General features: G+C 38.0%; 1 protein-coding gene across 37 annotated transcripts in view; it reads left to right on the top strand.

Annotated features, from left to right (window-relative positions):
* The window catches only part of EXOC2 (exocyst complex component 2), a 212,947-nt gene that overhangs the window by 138,491 nt on the left and 51,945 nt on the right, over window positions 1–22,511 (top strand). For 21 of the 37 annotated variants that reach the window (XM_070583938.1, XM_070583949.1, XM_070583953.1 and 18 more), the window contains 6 exons: window positions 2–63; window positions 6,125–6,205; window positions 6,677–6,736; window positions 7,802–7,863; window positions 9,199–9,265; window positions 13,327–13,443. In XM_070583938.1, coding sequence (XP_070440039.1) covers window positions 2–63; window positions 6,125–6,205; window positions 6,677–6,736; window positions 7,802–7,863; window positions 9,199–9,265; window positions 13,327–13,443 — 449 coding nt within the window. Of the gene's footprint in view, window position 1; window positions 64–6,103; window positions 6,206–6,676; window positions 6,737–7,801; window positions 7,864–9,198; window positions 9,266–13,326; window positions 13,444–22,511 lie in introns of all 37 variants that reach the window. The other 16 variants (XM_070583937.1, XM_070583921.1, XM_070583927.1 and 13 more) reach the window with 1 other exon arrangement.

Below are 22,511 nucleotides of genomic sequence, written 5' to 3'. Positions count from 1 at the left end.
GAAATAAAGAGATTAGCTGAAAAGGAAGATTGGATTGTTGATAATGAAGGACTGACTTCTCTAGTAAGTTTAAATTCTTTTCAATGATTAATCATTAGTGTATATTATATTCAAAATAAATGATTTGTTATAGTAATAAGGAGCGTATGTTCTTTGTATTGCAACCCTAAATAGTTCCTGGAAATAGAAAAATACACTTCTTAAAGTCTTCCTTCTTGGGCATTTTTGATTAAATCTAACCACAGATATTTAAAAATTAATAAAAACAGTGGGTTTCTTTTAGAGGGATCTTTCTTCATCTTGTATAACTTACTTTTTTTGTTTGCATTACATTTTTTAATAGATTATGCTTAATTCTAAGTTAGCCAGCAACTTGAATTTTTCAGAAAAGCAGAATAGAAAAAATACGATTGCTGGCCCCTAAGCCAAAACAAAACAAACAACAACACACCTCTCCAGACACAGTCACAGGTCAGGCCAGCAATTGTGATCGTGATCTGCTCATGCTGGAATCATCATGTTTCAGAGGGGACGTTTAGGTTCTCAAAATACCTTTGAAAATAGTTTGGATGATCTATTGTGTTTTCATGTCTCTCTCATGTATCCCCACAACAATCCTGTAGGTGGGTGTATCAGTTAAGATTGACAGTCAGCTGTCAATCTAAAACATCAAGTGGCTTACACAAGATGACCATTTCCTTTTTCTCTCACATTAAAGAAGTCGGGGCTGGTGCATGGCAGCTTAGTCATGCAATCAGTGTACTCAGTGCCCAGGGCTCCTTCTGTCTTTCTTCTTTGTGATCATTAGCATGGCTTCTGTCACAGGATGGCCTCATGATCACAAGATGGCCACTGCAGTTCCAACCATCATGGCCTTGTTCCTGTTGGTAGAAAAGTCCAACAGTTTCCTGGGAGCCACAGTTAATTGGACAGAATTACATCTAATTGGACAGAATTTATTCATGTGCCCACCCCTACCTACAAGAGAGCCTGGAAAAAATTTAGTTTCTCAGCAGAGCACATTGCTGGTCCCAATAATTCCTATCTTACTTTAGTAAGAAAAAAAGAAGAAGAAAAATTCTGGGGAGGCAACTAGCATTTTCTACCTATTTAGTAGATAAAGAAACTAGAAGAAAATGATTTTCATTTGCTCAAATTTACAAAATAGTGGTGAGTCCAGTTGAGAAGTAGTGATCCCATGTAATATTGCTTCATTTCCTCACATTTCTGTACTTCTTATCAACAGTCTTCATTTGAGAGATGGGGAATTTTTGACATGTTGAAATTCTCTCCTTCTATTCCTCCAAAGTTCCAGGTTCTTTCTTAAGTTAGTGTATATATATATAGAAGTGTATCTTACTTTACGTAATGCTGTGGTTTAAAATAGCAGTGCATAATTCCAAATTTTTCTAAATTAAATCATGCTTGAAATTAGTTAGGGAAATGTATTATTATTATTATTTTTTAAAGATTTTATTTTTTCCTTTTTCTCCCCAAAGCCCCCCAGTGCATAGTTGTATATTCTTAGTTGTGGGTCCTTCTAGTTGTGGCATGTGGAACGCTGCCTCAGCGTGGCCTGATGAGCAGTGCTGTGTCCGCGCCCAGGATTCAAACCAATGAAACACTGGGCTGCCTGCAGCGGAGCGCGTGAACTTAACCACTCGGCCATGGGGCCAGCCCCTGGGAAATGTATTATTTTTAACACATCTATTATAATTATATTTTAAAGGATTTACTTATTTTATTTATTTTTTTAATAAAAATTATTTTGTTAATAAAATAGAGGCCATCTGCTTTAACTTATTTGGTTTATTCTATTTTTCACAATTATTTGTATTTAAATACAAACTATCCTATAACTAATTCTGTCACACTAAATATTTAGAGAAAGGAGGTATGGAGCAGACCTGAGATGTGGCTCGTGTAAATACACACCAGACTTCAAGGACTCAGTACAAAAAGAAAGAATGTAAAATATATCAACTTTCTATATTGATTACATATTGAAATAATAATATTTTGATATGTTACATTACATAAATTATATTAAAATTAATTTTTTCCTTTTAGTTTTCTTAATATGATTACTGGAAATTCTAAAATTACATATATGCCTTGTGTTTGTGGCTTGCATTAAACTTCTGTTGGACAGCACTGGTATAGAGGAAAATGTACTGGATTTAGAGTCATACTCAGGTTCAGTCCTTAGTTCTGCCACCTGATGGCCATGCAGTCTTAAAGAAGCCACTCACTTCTCTGCCCCTAGTTAAGGAAGCAGCAGAGTGCTTACTCTCAGTGTCACTGGTTAAGATTAAATGAGACACTGTGGAATAAAACACGAAATGACCCATATACAGGATTTTTATTTATTAAATTAACACTTGTAGCACTGGGGCCACTATAATAATCATCCCTTAGGGTTATGTCACGCCCGACTGTTTTCACAGCTGTTTCTTATAACCCTCTCCTGCTTGATGATTGCAGTAAGCCTGGAAGACGGCCCCCGGCGAGGGTCAGACCCATCAACGCTGGAGAGCTGGCCCCAGGGAAAGCCAGGCTTGATTAGGCAGGAGTTACCTTGACGCTTGGCTTCTGATACCTGCTTCAGATCAATCTTGTGCAAAGGAAAGAATGTATACATTCAATTTGAGAAAACAGAGCTGTTTGTAAGGGTTTATGTTTCATTAAAAAAACAAGGACAGACATTCAACAAAACTCAGCCGTAAAATACATGTTTGCTTTAGATCCTTCTTTAAGTTAATGTTTCCTGTACACAGTCAGTCCAGAATGTGCTTCCGGGATAGCTGCCGCATCTGTGTCCTAGTGTGTGCGCCTGTTTGCTGGCTGCCGCATCTGTGTCCCAGTGTGTGCATGTGTGCTGGCTGCCGTGTCCTTGTCCCAGCGTGTGCGCCTGTGTGCTGGCTGCTGCGTCCGTGTCCCAGCGTGTGTGCCTGTGTGCTGGCTGCCGCGTCCGTGTCCCAGCGTGTGCACCCGTGTGCTGGCTGCTGCATCTGTGTCCCAGTGTGTGCCTGTGTGCTGGCTGCCGCGTCCGTGTCTCAGCGTGTGTGCCTGTGTGCTGGCTGCCATGTCCGTGTCCGAGTGTGTGCCTGTGTGCTGGCTGCCATGTCCGTGTCCCAGCGTGTGTGCCTGTGTGCTGGCTGCCATGTCCGTGTCCCAGTGTGTGCCTGTGTGCTGGCTGCCACGTCTGTGTCCCAGTGTGTGCACCTTTGTGCTAGCTGCCATGTCTGTGTCCCAGTGTATACGCCTTTGTGCTGGCTGCCATGTCTGTGTCCCAGTGTGTGCGCCTGTGTGCTAGCTGCCATGTCTGTGTCCAAGTGTGTGCCTGTGTGCTGGCTGCCATGTCTGTGTCCAAGTGTGTGCCTGTGTGCTGGCTGCCAAGTGTAAGGTTGTTTGTTTGATTATAGTAGATGAGCCCCTTTGAAATGCTCTGAAATGGTTGTTATAGAAAATTCTTTGTAGTCAATTTAAAGTTTCACTACAGACGTTAGAAACTCTAACGCTAGAATAACTAATTTCATGTTTGGTCTCACACACGTGAGGCAGACAACTACATGCACTGCACCTTGTGGATGAGTGACCCACAGGAACTTGCACTCCTGGTGTTAGCCAGGCCCTCGAGTTGGACGCTTTGGAGAATAGACTGGAACTGGACCACATTTTTAGCTGTTCACCATGGGCCTCACTTAAGAGAAAAGGTGAATAAGTGTTAGAGTAGCATCTAGGTTCCAGCTTTTAATATTTTAACCTAAGTAAAATCTGCTAAATTCTTAGATTTTGAACAATTCCTTAAATTGCGTCAAAGATTATTATGTACCTCTGATTTCTATTTTCTTGACATTTCCATAGCACCACTCCCATTTGTTTGAAATGAGAATGTGTTTTTCTTTCCATGTTGCTGGGCTGGGAAAGTGTTTCTTATCCAGTTAAAGAAATGAAGGTGCCTGTGCCTCATGACGGTTCTTTCAGCTGGTGCATCACCTCTAATTCAAACCTGACTGCAGTGCTCTGAAGCAGCTTCTTTGAAGCATCCTGTTTTCTTCTCATGCTGAAAATCTGTTCTACCTTTTTTCACTTTGGATCATTCTGAGAATTTTTTTCTTTCAGAAGAACTGGAATGGTTTGCTTTAACTCCTTAGAGTCAGCTAACGTGGATGATTCACTGACGGTGTGCAGAGATAGGACTGTCTTTCTAGAAGAAAGAAATAGTAGATGTTCAGACTGTCATTTACTCCCAGTTTAGCTGAAACCACCCATTTGGCTCTCTAGTTTTCTCTTTCCATTTATTATATTAATATAGATATAAAAAGAAAATAAGGAAATCTAGTCCAAGTTTTAATGCAAGAAATCTAGATGACCAACATGAGCATCAACATTTAACTGCCCACAGTTGAATTTTTTTTTCCCTCTGAGAAAGATTGGCCCTGAGCTAACATCTGTTGCTAGTCTTCCTCTGTTTTGTATATGGGTTGCTGCCACAGCATGGCCGCCAACAAGTAGGGTAGGTCTGTGCCCGAGAACCAGACCTGGGTCACCAAAGCGGAGCATACTGAACTTAACCACTAGGCCACGGGCCTGGCCCCCCACAGTTGAATTTTGGATTTAATTCCTACTCTTATTATCATTTTAACATCTTAGATTTTCATACCTTATGAGGCAGGTGGTTTGGATGGATAAGGTCAGGTGCCTAACAAATGTTTTGACCCTTTAAATACTTTCTGTGCAGTTGATATTTCATCCTATATTCCTTTTTTTTGGGTAATTCTACTTTCAAGTATTCTTTATGGTGCCCTCTGGTGGCTTCAAAGTGCATTATTAAAATGGCATTCAAGTTGAGGCACTGTTTTAGCTTTCCCTAATTGTCTGGGTTCCTTTTTGTAAGAAGATAAACTTGTCTGTTTTTTGTTTGTATACAGGTGTCTCTTTCTTCTGTTCAGTTTTTTTCCAAACTTTTAAAAAAATTGATCTTCAGTAAAAAAAAAACACTGAAGCTTGTATGGAGGAGAGGCTCTGCTGTGGAGTTTTACACAGAGCTGGGCTGGTGAATCTGTGCCGTGCACAGCCCACCACCTGCGTGAGATCCAGCCCCTTAGCTGGTCTCCGGCCCGGGAGCCCCCACTGGCTGTGAAGCACAGCTGGCTCTTCTTGTGGCTCCTGGCGAGGGCTCGGCCCGCTGGGGGACTGTGCACAGCAGGCCTCCCTGCTCCCTTTTCTTCCCCGCCAGCCCCTCTTGCCCTTCAGGTCTCAGCTTCCGTCGCCTCCCTGTCTCAGGAGGCCTTTGACTCTCCTGGTCAGAGCAGGCACCCCAGCACCATTTTTGTCTTGAGTTTTCACTTGTTTTTTCATAATGCTTTGTCTGGTTTGCAGTTGCACTTAATTTTATTTCTATAGTTTGTTTTTCTTTTTAGTAAAAAGTCAGGGTTTTGTTGACTGTCTGTTGTGATAGTGTCTTCCGCCCTAGAATATGCGCTTAATGAGAACTCTGTCTGTCTTATTCTGATATCCCCATCACCTAGGGTATGCCTGGCACAAAGTAAAACCTTAAATACAGTCAGGATTCATTTAAACTTACTTTGAATGCCATTTGTTGGACATATTTTCAAGTTTCATTTTCTGACAATGTATATAGAAAATGACTGTAACGACTTTTTTGAATTAAAGACCTTGGACCTCCTCTGGATCATTATTACTAACATTCAATTTTGTTGAACAGTACCAGAGATGTGGAAGATCTTGGAGAGTGAGCTCATCCCAGAACGCACCCTGGAAATAGCGTTTACTATAGAAACTTGTTGTATCTGCTCTTCAGCATGTCATTTGCCTCTTAGAAGACTAGAGTTTTGAAGAAACATTTTAGTTATACCTGACTTCTGTTCTGGTTGAATTAGATGTATTTGAGAGTCTTAAGATTCACCCATTTTCTAAATACCGAGTGCAGAACATGCCAAATGTAAATCTTAGTGCCTAGGAGATTGTCAGATGATTGGCATCTCTGTTCCCTTCCATAAATCTGGAAAATTGAGTCTTGGGCCATACTCGCTTCTGTTAAGTGTCTTAATAATCAATGGTTATTTTCCATTTTAAGATGCCCATGTTTTTCCTTCAGCCGTGTCAGTTTGAGCAGTGCATTGTGCGTTCTCTGCAGTCACTCAAAGGCGTTCTAGAGTGCAAGCCTGGAGAAGCCAGTGTAAGTTTCTCTTATGTTCAAACTCTGTTGTAAACTTTTCCAAGGGAACCCTTGGGAATCACGGTTGTAGATTTTTGAGTCATTCCAGCACAAGAGCTTTTTCCCCTGACTGCTTGCTTGCCCCCTACATGGGCCCTTGATGTGTTAGTTCCGAGATTGGCTGAAGGAAGTTACAATGTGAGCGTTAAGTGTTGTCGGCAGAGAGCTTGCACTGCTAACACTCACAGACAGAGCATGGCAACCTGGGTGTGGTCAGGCAGTGCTGTGCCAGTGTCTTCCCAGGCCGGGACCACTACGGGCAGAAGAAACACCTCCCATAGGCCAGGTCCCACTCCTGTCCCTTTTCATAGAAAGGTTACCCACACTGGAAGCAGTTTGCCATGTGTTAATTTTTTATATCAAACTTTGTAAACAAAAAATTTTGTTTTCTTAGCTAAGTCCCAAAATTTTCATCAAAATTCTTCCTTACAGGTCTTTCAACAACCTAAAACACAGGAGGAGGTTTGCCAACTAAGCATCCATATCATGCAGGTAACACGTAAAAGCACTGATGCCCTGAAGCCTGGAGGGCTGCAAATTATTAGTCAACCCCTCCTACTTATAATATATGGTGCAGCATATGTTAAATATGTGTTCTTTTTCCTTTTTGTCTGAGTACATAATAGTTTGTGGTAAGTAAGATAACAAAATAAATAACGTTCCAGGTAAGGTTAATTCCAACTTGTTTTAGCAATGCTCCAATATTTCATTTATATTATGCTCCCCTTTCTGTGTTCTCTTGATACTTTGTATCTATTTTTGTTAGAGCACAGATTAAGTGACATGATAATTGTTTAAATCATATTTGTAGCATAAAGTTCTGTGATTGGGACCAGTATTTTATGGGGACATAAAGTTGAGCATATGAGTGAGTGAATGAGAGAAAGGATAAGGTCTTTTTCCTAAAATATATTCAAGAACTTAATAATTGAATCAAAACGCAGGTGACTTTAATTTTCTATCACTCATGTGATATACATTGGTGGAGTATATATTCTGTCACTTATGGGAGATATACATGCATGTATACCACTTACAGGATATTTCTTTTTTTTTCCTTTTTCTCCCCAAAGCCCCCCGGTACATAGTTGTATATTCTTCATTGTAGGTCCTTCTAGTTGTGGCATGTGGGACGCTGCCTCAGCGTGGTTTGATGAGCAGTGCCATGTCCATGCCCAGGATTCGAACCAATGAAATACTGGGCCGCCTGCAGCAAACTTAACCACTCGGCCACGGGGCCAGCCCCTGGATATATATTTCTGTTTTTTTATTTATATAAAATTATTATTTTTGTGTGTGTATGAGGAAGATTGGTCCTGAGCTAACATCTCTGCCATTCTTCCTCTAGTTTTTGTGGATGCCACCACACTGTGGCTTGATGAGTGGTACTAGGTCTGTGCCTGGGATCCAAACCCATGAACCCCACAGTGCTGAAGTGGAGCACACGAAAGTAACCATTGTGCCACCAGGCCGGCCCCTATGTAAAATTATTTTTAATGTCCAAATAGGTTAGAGTCTAAGAGTTCATATCACTGACACTTGTTGTTTTTGACTTAGATTTTTGTACACTGTCTGGAACAATTGAGCGCCAAGCCTGATGCTGATGTAGATACTGCACAGTGAGTAAAACTGAAGTCAATCTCATTGCACACGTAGAAGTGTTAACAAAGTGTAGACTAGTTGGTGTTATATTTTAAGATTTCCAATCAGAGAGATAGATTGTTCATGTTAAAGTTATAATTTATATATTTGATCTATATTCTTTCCATAATTGCTTTATCTTCTGAACTCAGCATTACTGGCAACATGATAGCACACTGAACACATGATTGACTAGCTTACTGCTTATCCAAAGAGACAAGTTTTATAAGTAGTAAAGTAGGAAATTAAAGTAGGTAGGTAGTTCCTACTTGGTAACTTCTGTAATTCTAGTGTTAGAGGATGGCAGCGATACTCTTGTTACAGACTAATTATGTTAGTAGGATTAAGTCTGGGTCAGGCTTACTCATTTGAGCTCCAGAGGATAGCTTGATGTTTTGATATTTGCAAAACCATGTGATAATTCTTTCATAATGCTGTTCTAAAGGACTTCTCAAAAATCCAGTTTTTCTGAATGATATTTGACAGGCTTAACTTCTGTGCACTTGTTTTATGCTCTGACACAGATGATGCTAAATAGACGCCTCTTAAATCTATAATTGACAATTTGAGGATTTCTCCGTGTTTGTCTGTTTCTTGGTATTGGTTTTTGCCTCTCAGTATGTAAGACTGTCACCTCTCTGAGTCCTAATAAATATTTAATTCTTCTGATTTTTCTTTGATTTGGTTTTATATGTTTAAAATTAATTTACCACATTAATCTACCAGGAATGTGTATTGTTAATCAGTTCCCTTATGTTACTGGTTAAGTAAATCTTTCCTTATTGTTTTGTTACAATTTCTGTTTCATACATCATTGAATTATAATATTTGGTGCAACGTATTTCTGAACTTTATCTTGTTTCTTTTATTCATATATATTTTCTATCAGTTTGTGTCGTTTTATCATTAGTTTATTTTTTAATGTTTTTCAGATTAGTTTCCTTTTATTGCTTCTCTACTTTGAAATATTATTTGATATTTTCATCTACTCAGTCTTCCATAGGAATTCTAAAATCAGTTGGTTAAGTTTAAAGAAAAGAATTCCTGCTAAGTCAATATTGGGAAGATCCAAAAGCAAATTTCATATGGCCTATGTTAATAGACACTCCATAGTGTCCACTTTGAACTGTTAATTATTAAATATAAAAAACTTAACAGAAAGTTGTGTAATTTTTGACCAAAAGCTTTTAAGACCAAATGGGTTCACAGCAGTTTTTTTTAAATTGCGGTATAATTGACATATAACATTATATTCGCGTTTTTTATTTTACTGCTTTGATTGTAACTATTCTCTTACTTGCTTCTATATTCAGTCTTTCCATGGATGTTTCTTCTCCTGATTTATTTGGAAGTATCCATGAAGACATTAGTTTGACTTCGGTAAGATGATAAATAATTAGATGATAAATAGAAAGTAAAACATGTCGTTTTAAAACTGTATAATGACTGTTTCATAAGTCAGTCTAAATTACTTTGGCTGCGGCTGTGGCATACTACTCTCTACCCTGAAGCTATGTTTTGTTTTGTGAAAATTTTAATAAAAATATAACTTTATATATATTCCACACTTAAACACTGTTTAGCTGAAGTTGAGCTTAAGTAGTTCCATGCATCCCGCAGGCCCTTGAGTGTGAAACAGATGCCCTGGTGGTTCCCTGGGTGAGGATGCAAAGGACAGATGCCCTTCTCCCCACATTTTTCCTCCTTAACCCGAGAAGTTCTGCTTTTCTCTGTTTTATTTCTATGAATTCCCTAATAGCATTTTATTTGGACACAAGTTCCATGGCAAAAACCAAACCAAACCACCTTTTATATATATACACACACATGTTTTTTAACATATACTTGTAATTAGGGATGATTCACACACATACTTTATCACATGTATAAGTTCAGCTGTTGAAATCCAAACCCCAGCTACCTTAAAAAAATAATACCCCTTCTGATTTGTCATTAGCTTGAAGGATGTGTGTGTATGTATGTGATTTTATCTCTCAAGAAAGAAAATATGTGACCTAAATTTCCTGCCCTACATCATTTCCACAATTATTATGAGTTCCTAAATAAGGGATTTGTGATATTAGGAAAAGGATAGTTTAATCAAAGTAATTTTTTTAAAAAAACTATTCTAGCTTTAATTACTTAGATGACTAGGTAGATAATGGTACCATTGATAGAATTCAGGAAGAAAAATGTTCTAAAGGAAGATTAAAAATTCAGTTTGGGACCAAATGTGTTGAATGAGTGACATTCAGGTGGAGATTTCTTGTGGGTGATTGGATATACTTGTCTGGTCCCCGGAGAGAAATCTAGATAGAGATTTGTGAATCAGCAGTGTGTAAGTGTATTATAAGACCTGGGAGTGAGTGAGAGTACTAGGGAAAATACTCGTAGAATGAGAGGAGGACCAAATATATCAAAATAAGGTTGGGGTACCAGTATGTAAGGGGTGACCAGAAGCAGAGAGCTTTGAAGATTCTTGAAAAGGAATAATCGGAGAGAGAGAGAACAGCATCCAGATAGAGCACTTTTCTTGAGATAGACAAGAGCATTTAAACAGAGGAATATTTAACGGTATCGCATACTGACGGAGGATCAGGTTGCGTCAGATGAAAACTGGAGCCTCGTGGGCATGGCAGTTAGGAGGCTATGTGTGACAGTGGGAGAACTACCCCAGAGGACCTCCAAAGGGGCCGTCTGACTGCACTGGGTCAAGAGCTACTAGGAGCTGAGGAAGTCAATGTGGTGAGTTTAAACTATTCTTTCCGCTGTGAGCACAGAAAGAGAGCTAGAGAAAGACGTGGACTAAAGATCCTTCTAAGTTAAGGAAGACCTTGCCAGCCATCTTGCCAACTGTGCTGTTTTCTTGGTGTTTTAGAACAAGCCCAATTTCTACATGATAATCTTTCCACCGTTTGAAAACAGCTGCTGTGTGCCCTCAGAATCTTCCCTTCCCCAGCGAACACCCTAAATTGTTGAGGCGTCTCCCAGCTGATGAGCTTGCAGCCCTGTGGTGTGGTGGTGATTCTCCTGAGTCTACTTCTGTCCTCCTGCAGGGGTGGAGCAGGACTCCCATGTGACCCTGATTACTGTGAAGCAGCCAGGACGACACATTTAAGTTACATCTCTGTTGACTCACACTGACCTTACTGTCAACTAAAACCCCAAGCGTTTCATCCTTGGTTCTGCTAGTCACATGACTTATCTCTCCCACTTTACTTTCCAAAAATTGTTCCTTCGGTCCCAAATTCAGTTCCTGGGTTTTTGTTTTTTTTTTTTTTTACCATTGGCTGATATGTCATTAGATTTGGTGCAGATTATTGAGACCTTCTTAGGCTCTTGTTCTCTTACCCAGCAGAGATGCAGTTATGGTAAGAAAGGTCTAGGTTTAGAGTCAAAAGACACTGGTTCACTTCCTGGTCTCCTTCTTACTAAGTGAATAACGTTGGACATGTCACTGAGCATGTCCAGTTTTCTCCTGGACAAAGTTGGGGTGGTAATGCTTGTGTCTCAGAAGGATTCTATAAGAAATAACTGAAATAATACATAAGGCCATAGTCTTTGCTCTGCAAGTCCTCCGTTTGATGGGTTGAGTGGTTTTTTTCAAACACATGTATTCATCTGAGTTGTTGATAAGCTTTTGATTAGTCGTCCAAGTTTAAGAATTTGACTATTTGATTTGTTCAGTTCTTCCCACTTTAATTTTTCTGATTGGTTAGATTTGAGGAAAAAAACAATTATTGAGAGTAAGATTTTAAGTCACTCAAATAGTTATTCATTTACAATGAGAAAAATCAGCCAAAGAGAGTCAATTAACAGGGCAGAGAACGGGCACCAGGCCCAGATGGACTCTGAGATGAGGCTGATGTTTGGAGGCAGACTCTTGAAGGAAAGGTGACTAAGGATTTCTTTTATAACTGAGAAACCAGCTGAGATTTTTGAAGGGTGCAGCATGTTTAGAGTGGCTGATGAAACATTACATTGACTTTATTTCATGTACTTTACAAGGACCACAGAACAGGAACTCCACACAAGAGCGGATGTGGCCTCCTTTCCCCCAGCCTCGCCTGCGCCCTCTCCAGGGCGTTCACTGCTTGCTCTTTGGCTTTCTCGCTTGCCATTTCTTCACAAAATGTGGAGTAGGATACATGCCGTAGCCCTATTTACCTTGTTTTATACTCCATTTCCCATCCATAGGTTAATTCAGGGCCGTTAACAACCTTTCATTTGTTCAAAGGTACTTTAATAATTCCTTGGCCTTTTAATTATATTTATTGATGACCAAGAGAGGCAGTGGATAAGGCTACGCTCTGCCAGAAATAAAGTTAGGAACATTTAAAATAAAGAAATTGAGAAAGTTTCAAAAAATTTGATGAGCAAAATGAAGTTTTGGGGAGATGAAAAGCTATGCTTGGCAGTTGAGCTCACAGAGTATATGTAGTTCCTCAGTGGTTCCTGTACCTCAGAGAACTGAGACCTGTTTATTTCCACACTTATTTTATTGACTTTAACGTGGGTTATTTGATTATATACAAAACAGAGAGCAAAATATGGGTGAGAACTTTTCCTGGAAAGTGGTTTTTGCCTTAGCTTTTAGTCAAGGGATCTTAAATCAAGACCCTAAATTAGTCACAGTTGTTCCAGAGAATACTCTCTCCCACACCTGAGGAGCCCGGGGAACGTGCTCTCGGTGAGCCACAGCGGCAGTGACAAAGGCCGTTCCTGGAATTTTATTTATAAAATAGTTCTTCTGAACTGTAAAAGGATGTTTTATGCATCAGCACTGGGTTCTGGTAATTTTGATAAGAAGTTACTTTAAGCGGCTAGAACCCTGGAGAGTGTGGAATGTGGGCTCCAGCTCTCTCCATGACTGACACTGGGGGAGTCTCCTCTCCTCTCTCCCCCACTCCCCATAAGAGGCAGACTGTTCTACATAAAAAAGGCCGTGGAGACCCAAAGGTTTCGAAGGATCACAACATACGGATGGCATTTTAATTCTCTTCCAAGTTATGAAAATTTATAAATTAATTTCTAAGAGTTTATACATTTTTGTAATTATTTTAAAATATCTATTTATAGATTTTTTTGTGCACAAAGTATTAAGTAGAATGACAAAGTAGAACCCCCTTTCAAAAGAACAACAGCTGATCCTACTTTACTAGTTAACTGTGTTTCATCAATGTTTTTCCATACAGCTGTTAAATTTCAAAGGGAACATTATTTGACTCGTTAGTGTATTATGTGATAACAAGCAGTAAGTGAAATTATAGAATTGTATTATGTTTCTCTGTTAATATTGGGAAAGAAGCAGCCAAGAAAAACAAAGTGTTGAAGTTGATAAACACCAAGACGTAATAATTAAATTTAATGAGTGATAAGTGCTGTTAGACTCTCGATTAGTTACATAAATGTAATTTTCTAAACATTTGTTTTGTTTTTAGGAACAGCGGCTTTTGATAGTCCTCAGTAATTGCTGCTACCTGGAGCGTCACACCTTCCTAAATATTGCGGAACATTTTGAAAAGCACAACTTCCAGGGCATAGAAAAAATAACACAGGTGAATGGATTATGTTAATGGACAAGTTGGTTATTCTATCCGCTTAGTTTCCAGACTGTTTTTTTCTCAGCTCCCTCTTTCTTTTGCTTCCCTACACTTCTCGCTCGGCTCGCCCTCCCACATTCACATCCCTTCCCCATCTTCACCCGTCCCTGTCTTGGAGTGATTCCCCTCCTCATAACTCACCTTGAATCATTAATTTAATACTCTCTTCTTTTCTCTAGAGCAAAGCTTTCTCAGAGTTAGAGCTGATTTACTCCCTACCTAAGCTGTTTAGAAGGGAGGGAAGAAAATAAGGAGAGAAAGCCAGCAAACCCACATCCTTAAGAATCAGTGCAGATTTGGCCTCTTTCAGGTTCAAGCCTTTGCCTGCAGCCTGCAGTGAGCTCCCTGCGCCTGCAGGAAAGCCTCTTCCTGCTTGCTCAGCCCTCGTCTTCCTCTCTCCGGCTCCACATGGCCACAGTGGTGCTTCTGCTTTACTCCCTGAGCATGCGTACACATAGACACACATGCATGCACACTCAAGACTGGCTTAAAACAGCTGTAGGATGCTTGTTATCTTAGTTGAAAAATACAGACTTTCCACTCTACAATCCATGGATGTAGCAAGGTTGGACAAAAATGAGGCCTGTATAAATCAATGGAGTAGGTTACTTTAGATGTTATACATTGTTTATATTTTCTCAAGTAAGCTGGAAAAGAAAAAATGAAGTAACCTTGTTATTAAAGGTTGGTTGGTTCCTGGGCAAAGGTTTATCAGATTTCTAAGTAAAACTAAGCTAGAACCACTTTATAAGGTCAGTACAGTTTTCTCAGTGCAAAGAATAGGAAAGATAATGATCTTGTTAATCTTAAAATCAAAAAGTACTCTTGATGGATTGCATACTTTTTATAAGTGATGGTTCTAGTTCATGAACTAGATTGGGATTTTTTTTTTCGAAGAATGAAAATGTCAAAGTGGGTGGCTCTGTCTTGTTTTCCTGCCTTTTCGTAAAGATTAATCATCCTGATGAGAAATGTTGTGACTTAAGATTGTAGGGCCAAATGTCGAGTTTATTTCCAGAAATTTTTGTGTTGAGAATTGTAAGGTGCTCTCTTGCAGTGAGAAGTTAGTGTTTATAGAAAGTAGACACTTTGTTTTTATGCAATAACAATAATAACATGAATAGGTTTACTGGAGAAAATTTTCATCATTTTAAAATTATATGAAATGATTAGGAATTGTGTATAACAGAAGCAGTAAGTTTAGTTTTCTTTAGGTTTTTACCAAGTTTAAGTAGGAACTATCCATTGCTTCAGTATATGATTAGGAAGCAGAGTGTAAACAACATACAAATAAGCTTTGATATCTTTCTAGCTTTTGTCTAGATCATTTTGAGACATCAAGGTAACAAGAAGGATCTGGGGGTACAGCTTAAAATAAATAGTGGACTATTTTTCACACTCTGAATTTGGAATTTTTAAATTGACCATTGAATATTTTGAAATCATTCAGTTGTGTATTAAATGAATAGACAGTAAACTAGATTTAGTTATAGCATTTGTGCTGATTCTATTTATTAGGAGTGAATTCATTAATTTCATGATGCCAACCAGGTAGAATATATTTCTTGCATTAAGGGAAAAAGGCTGCCAACTGTCATTGTTTTTCATAGTTCCCTTTTCAAAGGACCGATAACTCTAGAGGCCTAGATCCCAGAAACTGTTGTTATCCATTTTATGGCTCTGTTCCTGCTCTGGGAGATAATAGTTCACTGTGAGCTCCTAACTTGGTGTCACCAGACACTGGACATTCTCTTAGCTCTCCTTCCAGAACTGGTCTGGGGGTTTGCTAAGGGTTCTGCGTCCTGCCATTTGTGTGCATTTCCATTTGCATTGCCAGTTCCATTTCGCTTTTTCTCAAGTCTTGGACATGTTTTTTCTAGTCATGCATTTTTTTTTTTTTTTACTTATGAAAGAAAGACTCAATCAATATTTTTAAAAAGGAGAAATACTGAAAAGTCTAAAAAAAATTTTTAAAAATCGCCTGTAATGTACCAAAGATAAACACTGTCATATTTTAGTATATATAGTAATCAGTATTTTATCTATAATGTTACCTATACCTATATATACCATATTCCTATATCTATATATGTTATAAAAAATATGAAACATATTTCTGAATTCCATTTATATTGAGTGTGTCTTTTTCTATTGACTGTTCTATTGTAAGCACTTTTCCATTTATTAAATATTTTTATAAATATGAGTTTTGTGGCTTTATAATATTTGTTAATGTGAATGTACCTTTTCCCTTTTTAACTTGTTCCTCGCTGAGAACCTTAAAGTTAATTTTTGTTGCTGTTGTCACTGAGAGGTGAAAATAATCTTTGATCACGTTTCTTATTACGTCCTCATAGTAGGTTCCTAGAAGTAGAGTTAGGGCTCCAAAGACTCTTGGGAAATATTGCCAGATTGCTTTTCAGAAGCTGGTCTCATCACATTTTGGCCAACATTGCTGATTCTAATTTTTTAATTTATAGGTAAAAATACTCTTTCCTGATGTTTTGATTTGCATGCCTTTCTCTATTTGATAGGGTAACACTTTTTCATATGTTCATTGATTGTTTATGTTCTAGAAGAGTTCCTTTTAAAAGTACTTGAAGGGTGAAGGAAATACAGAGTTTTGCCACAAGTCATTAATTTTTTGAGACCTTTGAGAAGGGAAAACAAGAGCTGTGTGGTTAATATACATTAGCATATAATTTTATTGTGGTAGCTGTAATTATATAATTCCAAGGAATTTTTGTACATATATAAATTGCTTTTTTTAGCCTGTCCCAGTCTTTAAAAAGCAAACATCTAATTTAGAGTTTGTCTAATTGCAGATTGTTGAAAGACTTGGGACTGTAATCATTCAACAAGTCTGGCATTAGCTTCTTGATGAGAGATTTTTATTTTAAGCCCCTAAATCTCTTTTAGAAATTCCAACATGGGGGTGGGAAGAAAGCAACTTCTTTTTTTATATATATATCCAGGGAAGATCTTTTACATACAGCAATCAATTTTAAAGATTTTTGAGTCATTTGAACCATATGTACCTTATTTTACCTATTTGATTATTTTTAGCTTAATTGTATATAATTCTTAAATTTTGTTTGAAATCGTTTGAATTCATAGATGTGAACGACTATATCTTTTTGTCCTTGCTGTTTTATCTCTTTATATTTGTTTTATTTTCCCCATCTTTTTATCATATAAGTTAGCTAAATTTTGTTTAGAGGCTATTTTTATATAATAAATTCATTGTAAATTAATTTATTTTGGAGTTTAAGATCTTATCAGTTGGAATTATATTTAGTCAGATGTGTCCCTGCCTACAAATACTGAACTTAATTTTTGACCCTATTTAAGTGCCTCAAGTTCCTTGTATAAATGGGAAAGAAAAAAGAAACAGACATAGAGAGTACAGTAGCAAGGACTCAAGGACCTTGTAATTTATAAGGTAAAGTATTGCTTCCCTAATACAGAAAGTAATTCAGAAAAGCTTTCCCAACGCGAGGAAGGATATGATTTCACGTAGAAGATGTTGTTTCAGAGATGAGAGAAAGGTACTAAAGTCTCTTTGGGAAGTTGGGGAGGTCTAAGAAATAAGTAAGTAAAACCATTGGTTCACCGGTTGGATAGGATGTGAAGTTCCTAAACCAAAACCCTTGAACCTGAGCAGATAAAATCCAACCACTCAGATAGCTGTCTTCCGCCGCCCGCAGACTGCTCCTCTCCTCTGGGCCTGGGCTTGCGTTGTTTCTTCTTCACGCTGTACACGCTTTCCTTAGGATCTCATCTGCTCCCGCCATTCGTTTATCATTGATGCCTGGGTTTCCCAACATCTTTCTCTTTAACCTGCATGTCATTCCGAGGCTTCAATCCTATTTCCTACCAGACATCTTAACTAGAAGTTTCCACTGGGATTTCAGATCAAAGCGCCCAAACCAAAACCATCTTTTTTCCTCCTTCAGAGCAGCTTCTCTGTATGTTTTCTATCTTAGTCAATAGTCATTGAGTCAGCAAGCTAGGCACTTGGAACTTGTTCTTGACTCCATCCCACAGGACAGTTTATGCTGTCTTCTCAGTTCAACCCCTGAACCATCTTCTGAATCCATCTGCATCTCTCTGATTTGCTCTACCTGTCCACACTCAGCCCCTTTTCGTCACTGACTGTTGTGCTGTTGCAGGAACCTGCCTCCCAAATGCTTTGCTTAATCTCTTAAATTTTTTCACTCTCTTAGCTCGTAGTGCATGGACTTCCAGGATAGGCTTTCAAAAATACAGACCTGATTACATTGTTCTTCTTCCTTTCCACGTATCACTGCTCCTCATTGCCTGAAGAATAAAACCTAAACTCCTTAGGTTGATTCGGTGCAGTGTTCTGGCCCCTCTTACCTTTTTCTCTCAAGGCAATCATCTCCCTACGCCGGTACACTGTCATCTCGCCACTCATCTGTCCTTGAACATTTCATATGATCTGTCTGCTCACTCATCCATTCAGCATCAGCTTACCAGCTCTGTTGTGAGAACATGTACCTTTGGCTTGTGTTGTACTATCTGTCTGGAATGCCTTTTCCTCAGTCTTGATTGACAAAATCTTGATCATCCTTCAAAGCCCATCTCAGATACAGATGTCTCATGCTGTAGAAAGCCTTAATGGCCTTTCCTCATCCATTCTCTTAAAGTGCAAAATGAATCAAATCCTCTTCTTTCTTCCGATGATGCTTTGTTCATACCACTAGGATAGCATTTTAACACATTACATTATGATTAGTTTAATATTGATATACTTCTTTTCTAGATTGTAAGTTCTTTTCAAATATTTTTATATTAAATATTTTATCCCTACGGAAGGATATGTCTTATGTAGATGTAATATAAGAATAATAAAATGAATACATGTGCACCCACCACCAAACTGAAGACATGGAGCATTGTGACCAGGACTCTGCTCATTTGCATCGCTCTCCTCCCTACAGAGCCACTTCTGCATTCTGTGGTTTCTAAACAATGCATTGTTTAGTATTACCTGTTTTTGACTTTTAGATAGCATAAATGGGATTATATGGCATACGTTTTTCTATGACTTGCCTTTCCTACTCAATACTGTTTTTGAGATTTATTCATGTAGGTTATGCTAGTTTGTAAAATAAATTAGAGAGTATCTCCCTTTTTTCTTCCTCTGAAAGAGTTTGTATAAGATTAGAATGATTGGTTCTTTGAATATTTAGAAGAACTCTTTTGTCGTAAAACCTTCTAGGCCCAGTATTTCCTTAGTGAGACAATTTTTTTTTTTTTTTTTTTAAAGATTTTATTTTTTTCTCCCCAAAGCCCCCCGGTACATAGTTGTATATTTCGTTGTGGGTCCTTCTAGTTGTGGCATGTGGGATGCTGCCTCAGCGTGGTCTGATGAGCAGTGCCATGTCCGCACCCAGGATTCGAACCAACGAAACACTGGGCCGCCTGCATCGGAGCGCACGAACTTAACCACTCGGCCACGGGGCCAGCCCCCTTAGTGAGACAATTTTTAATGACTGGTTAAATTTCTTTAATGATTAAAGAACCATTCATGTTTTCTGTTTCTTCTTGCTAGTTTTGGTCATCTGTGTTTTTCTTGGATCTTGTCCATTTTGTCTAAATTTGCAAATTTATTGGCATAAAGTTGTTTATAATAGTTTCATGTTATTATTTCAATCTCAACGGCATCTGAGATTGCGACCCCCTTTTATACTTAATATTGCGTGGTTAATATTTTCATTCTTTTTTTCTTGATCAGTCTTGCCAGAGTCTTTTTAAGAACGAACTTTTGGCTTTAGTGATCTCTCTCTGTATCCTGTTTTCTCATGCAGTAATTTGGGCTCTTAGCTTAAGTGTTTTATTTACATAGCTCATTTGTTCCAAACTTTTCTGCCTTTTTAATATGAATATTTAAGGCTATGAATTTCCCTCTATGTTTTAAGCTGTGTTTCTACATGTTAATATATGATATATTAGTTGTGATTCACTTTTGTATTTGCTAATTTTAATTGTGTGTTTTTCTTTGGCACACAAGATATATAGAAGTGTGATTTTAAATTTTCAAGTTAGAGGAGCAGTTAGTTTCCAGATTGGGAGTTAGTTTTCTCTTTGTTAGAGATTTTTAAGCTCAGTGTTCTGCGGTCAATGAAATATCATGTAATTAACTTCGTTGGAAGTGAGTTTTCTGAAATATTCTACCTTGCTTGAAAAGATTATGTCCTTCAGTTTTGAATACCATGCTCCATATATGTCTATAAGATCAAGTTTGTGAATTATGTTGTTCAACCTTCTATTTCCATTTCTTTTGTTTGTCTTGGTCTTTAATCTGTTGATTACTGAGAAAGATGTATTAAAGCCTCTCTGGCTACTTTTAGATATTTTCTTTTGTCTCTAATATTCTGTGGTTCCACTATGATGTGTCTCTTGGTATGATTTTTTTTTTTTTTTTTGCTTTTTTCCCTGACTCTCATACTTTTAATCAGTTACGGAAAATTCTTATCTATTAGCTCTTCAAATTTGTTCTTCCATTATTCACTCTTTTCTCTCTTTCAAGATCTCCAATTGGATATATTATGTTAGACTTTCTCACTCTGTTCTCCATGTCTCTTACGTTTTTCTCTCACGTTTTTCCCCTCATCTTTAATTCTCTGTAATGCTTAGGAATAATTTCTTTAGTTCTCTCTTCTCATTCACAGTTTCTTCAGTTGTGTCTAATCTTGCTGAAATTTGCTGTCTGTTGACATTTTATTTCAGTTGTATTTCGCTTCTAGAAACTCCTCTTGGTTTTTGTTGCTAGGTGAAAGGAGATGATTAAGCTTAGTTTGGAATGGTACAATTTTACACATCAGTGAGGAGGTGGCAGCAGTGAAGTTCCTTCCGGTGCCCCTCGGATCGTTCTGTGTGGGTGGACAAATCAAATAGTCTATCATCAAATGAAAGACTGTCCCTACTAAGGAGAAGGAGGTTGGAGCAATCAAGTGAAGCCTCGTTAATGGGATGTGAGGTGGTTAACTTGACTATTAAAAATTCACAGAAAAAGAGAAGTTTGGGGAATACTAAAGATTAGCAGTAAGTCATCAGGTTAGAATTATGGTAGAAGGTATCACCCTTCAGTATGTCCTGTTTGTCCTCAGTTCTTTTTTTTAAATAGTGCCATCTCTACTAGGGATTAAGAGGTTTTTTTAAAATTAATTATTTACTGGCATTTGTTTTGTCCACATTTGACAAGTTATGGTTCAATAACATAAAGGAATGTCGGTTTGCCATCTGTCCAGCCATCCATTTATAAAAAATTTAAAAAATATATTAATTTGCCTGAACCTAGTAATGTGAATTCACTTACATAGATGTTCCAATTGTAGTTTGATGAGTTTATTTCTATAGAGATGGCTCAGTTTAATGTACTCTTTCTGTCATCTTTGAAATGAAAATAATAGGGTTTTTTCCTGTTATTTTTTTCTTTCTCAGAAACATACTTTTTAAAAAGCATTTTTACTGGAAAGTTTTTAAAATGGTAAATTAGAAATATTAAAATAAAACGATATAATGTAATGATTTTACTTTTTTACTATTTTGAGTAAGTTGAAGACACTGTGTGGAAATCGAGGAAATGTGTCATCTGCTTAGCAGGTGTTTGTTTTCCAGGACCTGTCCATCATGAGCACTTGCTGTCATACAAGTCAGGCCAATGACAGCAGAACATGAAAAACTATCATGGTAGACTATCACAAGTCTTATTTGCCCCTACATCTGAAATGCTGCCTTCTAATATATTCTGTATTTCTGTAAGTTTTTACCAACTGTTTGAAGTACTTTAAAAGGTGCTCCCTGTTTCTAGTATGCAGGAATTTAATATGTGAATACTTCTATTTCTGGTTACATAATATTGAATTAGCATCCCCCCCACACACCCTCCTGCTTTTTTTTCCTTAGAAAAGGTGCCCTGTTTTTATTAGAGACATCTGGCCAAAAAGGATAGCGTGCCCTCAGGCGTCACGTCTCTGTGAGCCTTTTTCAGTCTCCTTAAGCACTCTTTCTCTGCTTCCTTAACAGCCGTATTCTTTGAACATGCAGTTTTCATTGGCCAGTGTGAACAGGACATTAGTGAAAATAGGGTATTGAAATAATAATAATAGCTGCTAGCATTTGTGTACTTTAAATGTGCTGCACAAGTTTCACAACTTATCTTTTTAAATTCTTACAACAGAATTTATGAGGCGAGTGCTGAAGGCCTTAATCCTGCCTTGTCACACAATAGTACTCCTTTCTTTTTTTGTTTCACTTGCCTAGTATCTATCTCCTCATCCATTTATTTTCAACGTTTTTTTAGAAAATTGAGGGATAATTTGTACAGTAAATCACACAAATCTTTAGTGTACAGATGTGTGACTTTTTACACGTAAATACATCCCAGCGTCCACCATCCAGATCAAGATATAAAACATTTCCCTCATGCCCCATCGCAGTCAGTAGGCACCCTCTCAGCACTGTTCTGTCAGCAGAGATGAGCTTTGCCTGTTCTTGAACCTCATGTAAAATGAGACCATGCAGTTTGTAGTCTTTTGTGTCTGGTGGCTTTTGCTCCAGCTTAATGATTTTTGAGATTTATCCAGTTTACATTTCTGTCAGTAATTTATCTTCTTTTATTGCTGAGTTTGGATACCACATTTTGTTTAGTCATTCTCGTGGTAGTGGACAATGGGTTGTTCCCAGTGCTGGGTTTATGAGCAAAGTTGCTGTGGGAGTCTTACCACAGACATGTGTGCCCTCTTAGCACGGCTCGATGCCTGCAACTAGAGTTGCTGGTCATGGAATCAGTTGATTAGAAACTTAGTTGGCACTCAGCCAGCAGCTTAAAAGATTTTCTCTCTCTTTTTACTATTTAGAAATTTGGAAGTTTAACAGTTTTTGCCTAGATGTGTGCAGTATCTCATCAGTCTAGCCTGGAACTAAGCGAGCCTATTCAAATCAGAGACTCAGTCTTTATTTAGACCTAGGTATTTGTTCTGCTGCTGCTTGTT

This window comes from Equus przewalskii, chromosome 19 (assembly GCF_037783145.1).
Source record: "Equus przewalskii isolate Varuska chromosome 19, EquPr2, whole genome shotgun sequence".
Taxonomy (NCBI): Eukaryota; Metazoa; Chordata; class Mammalia; order Perissodactyla; family Equidae; genus Equus; species Equus przewalskii.
This window is presented reverse-complemented; position numbering and strand designations above follow the sequence as displayed.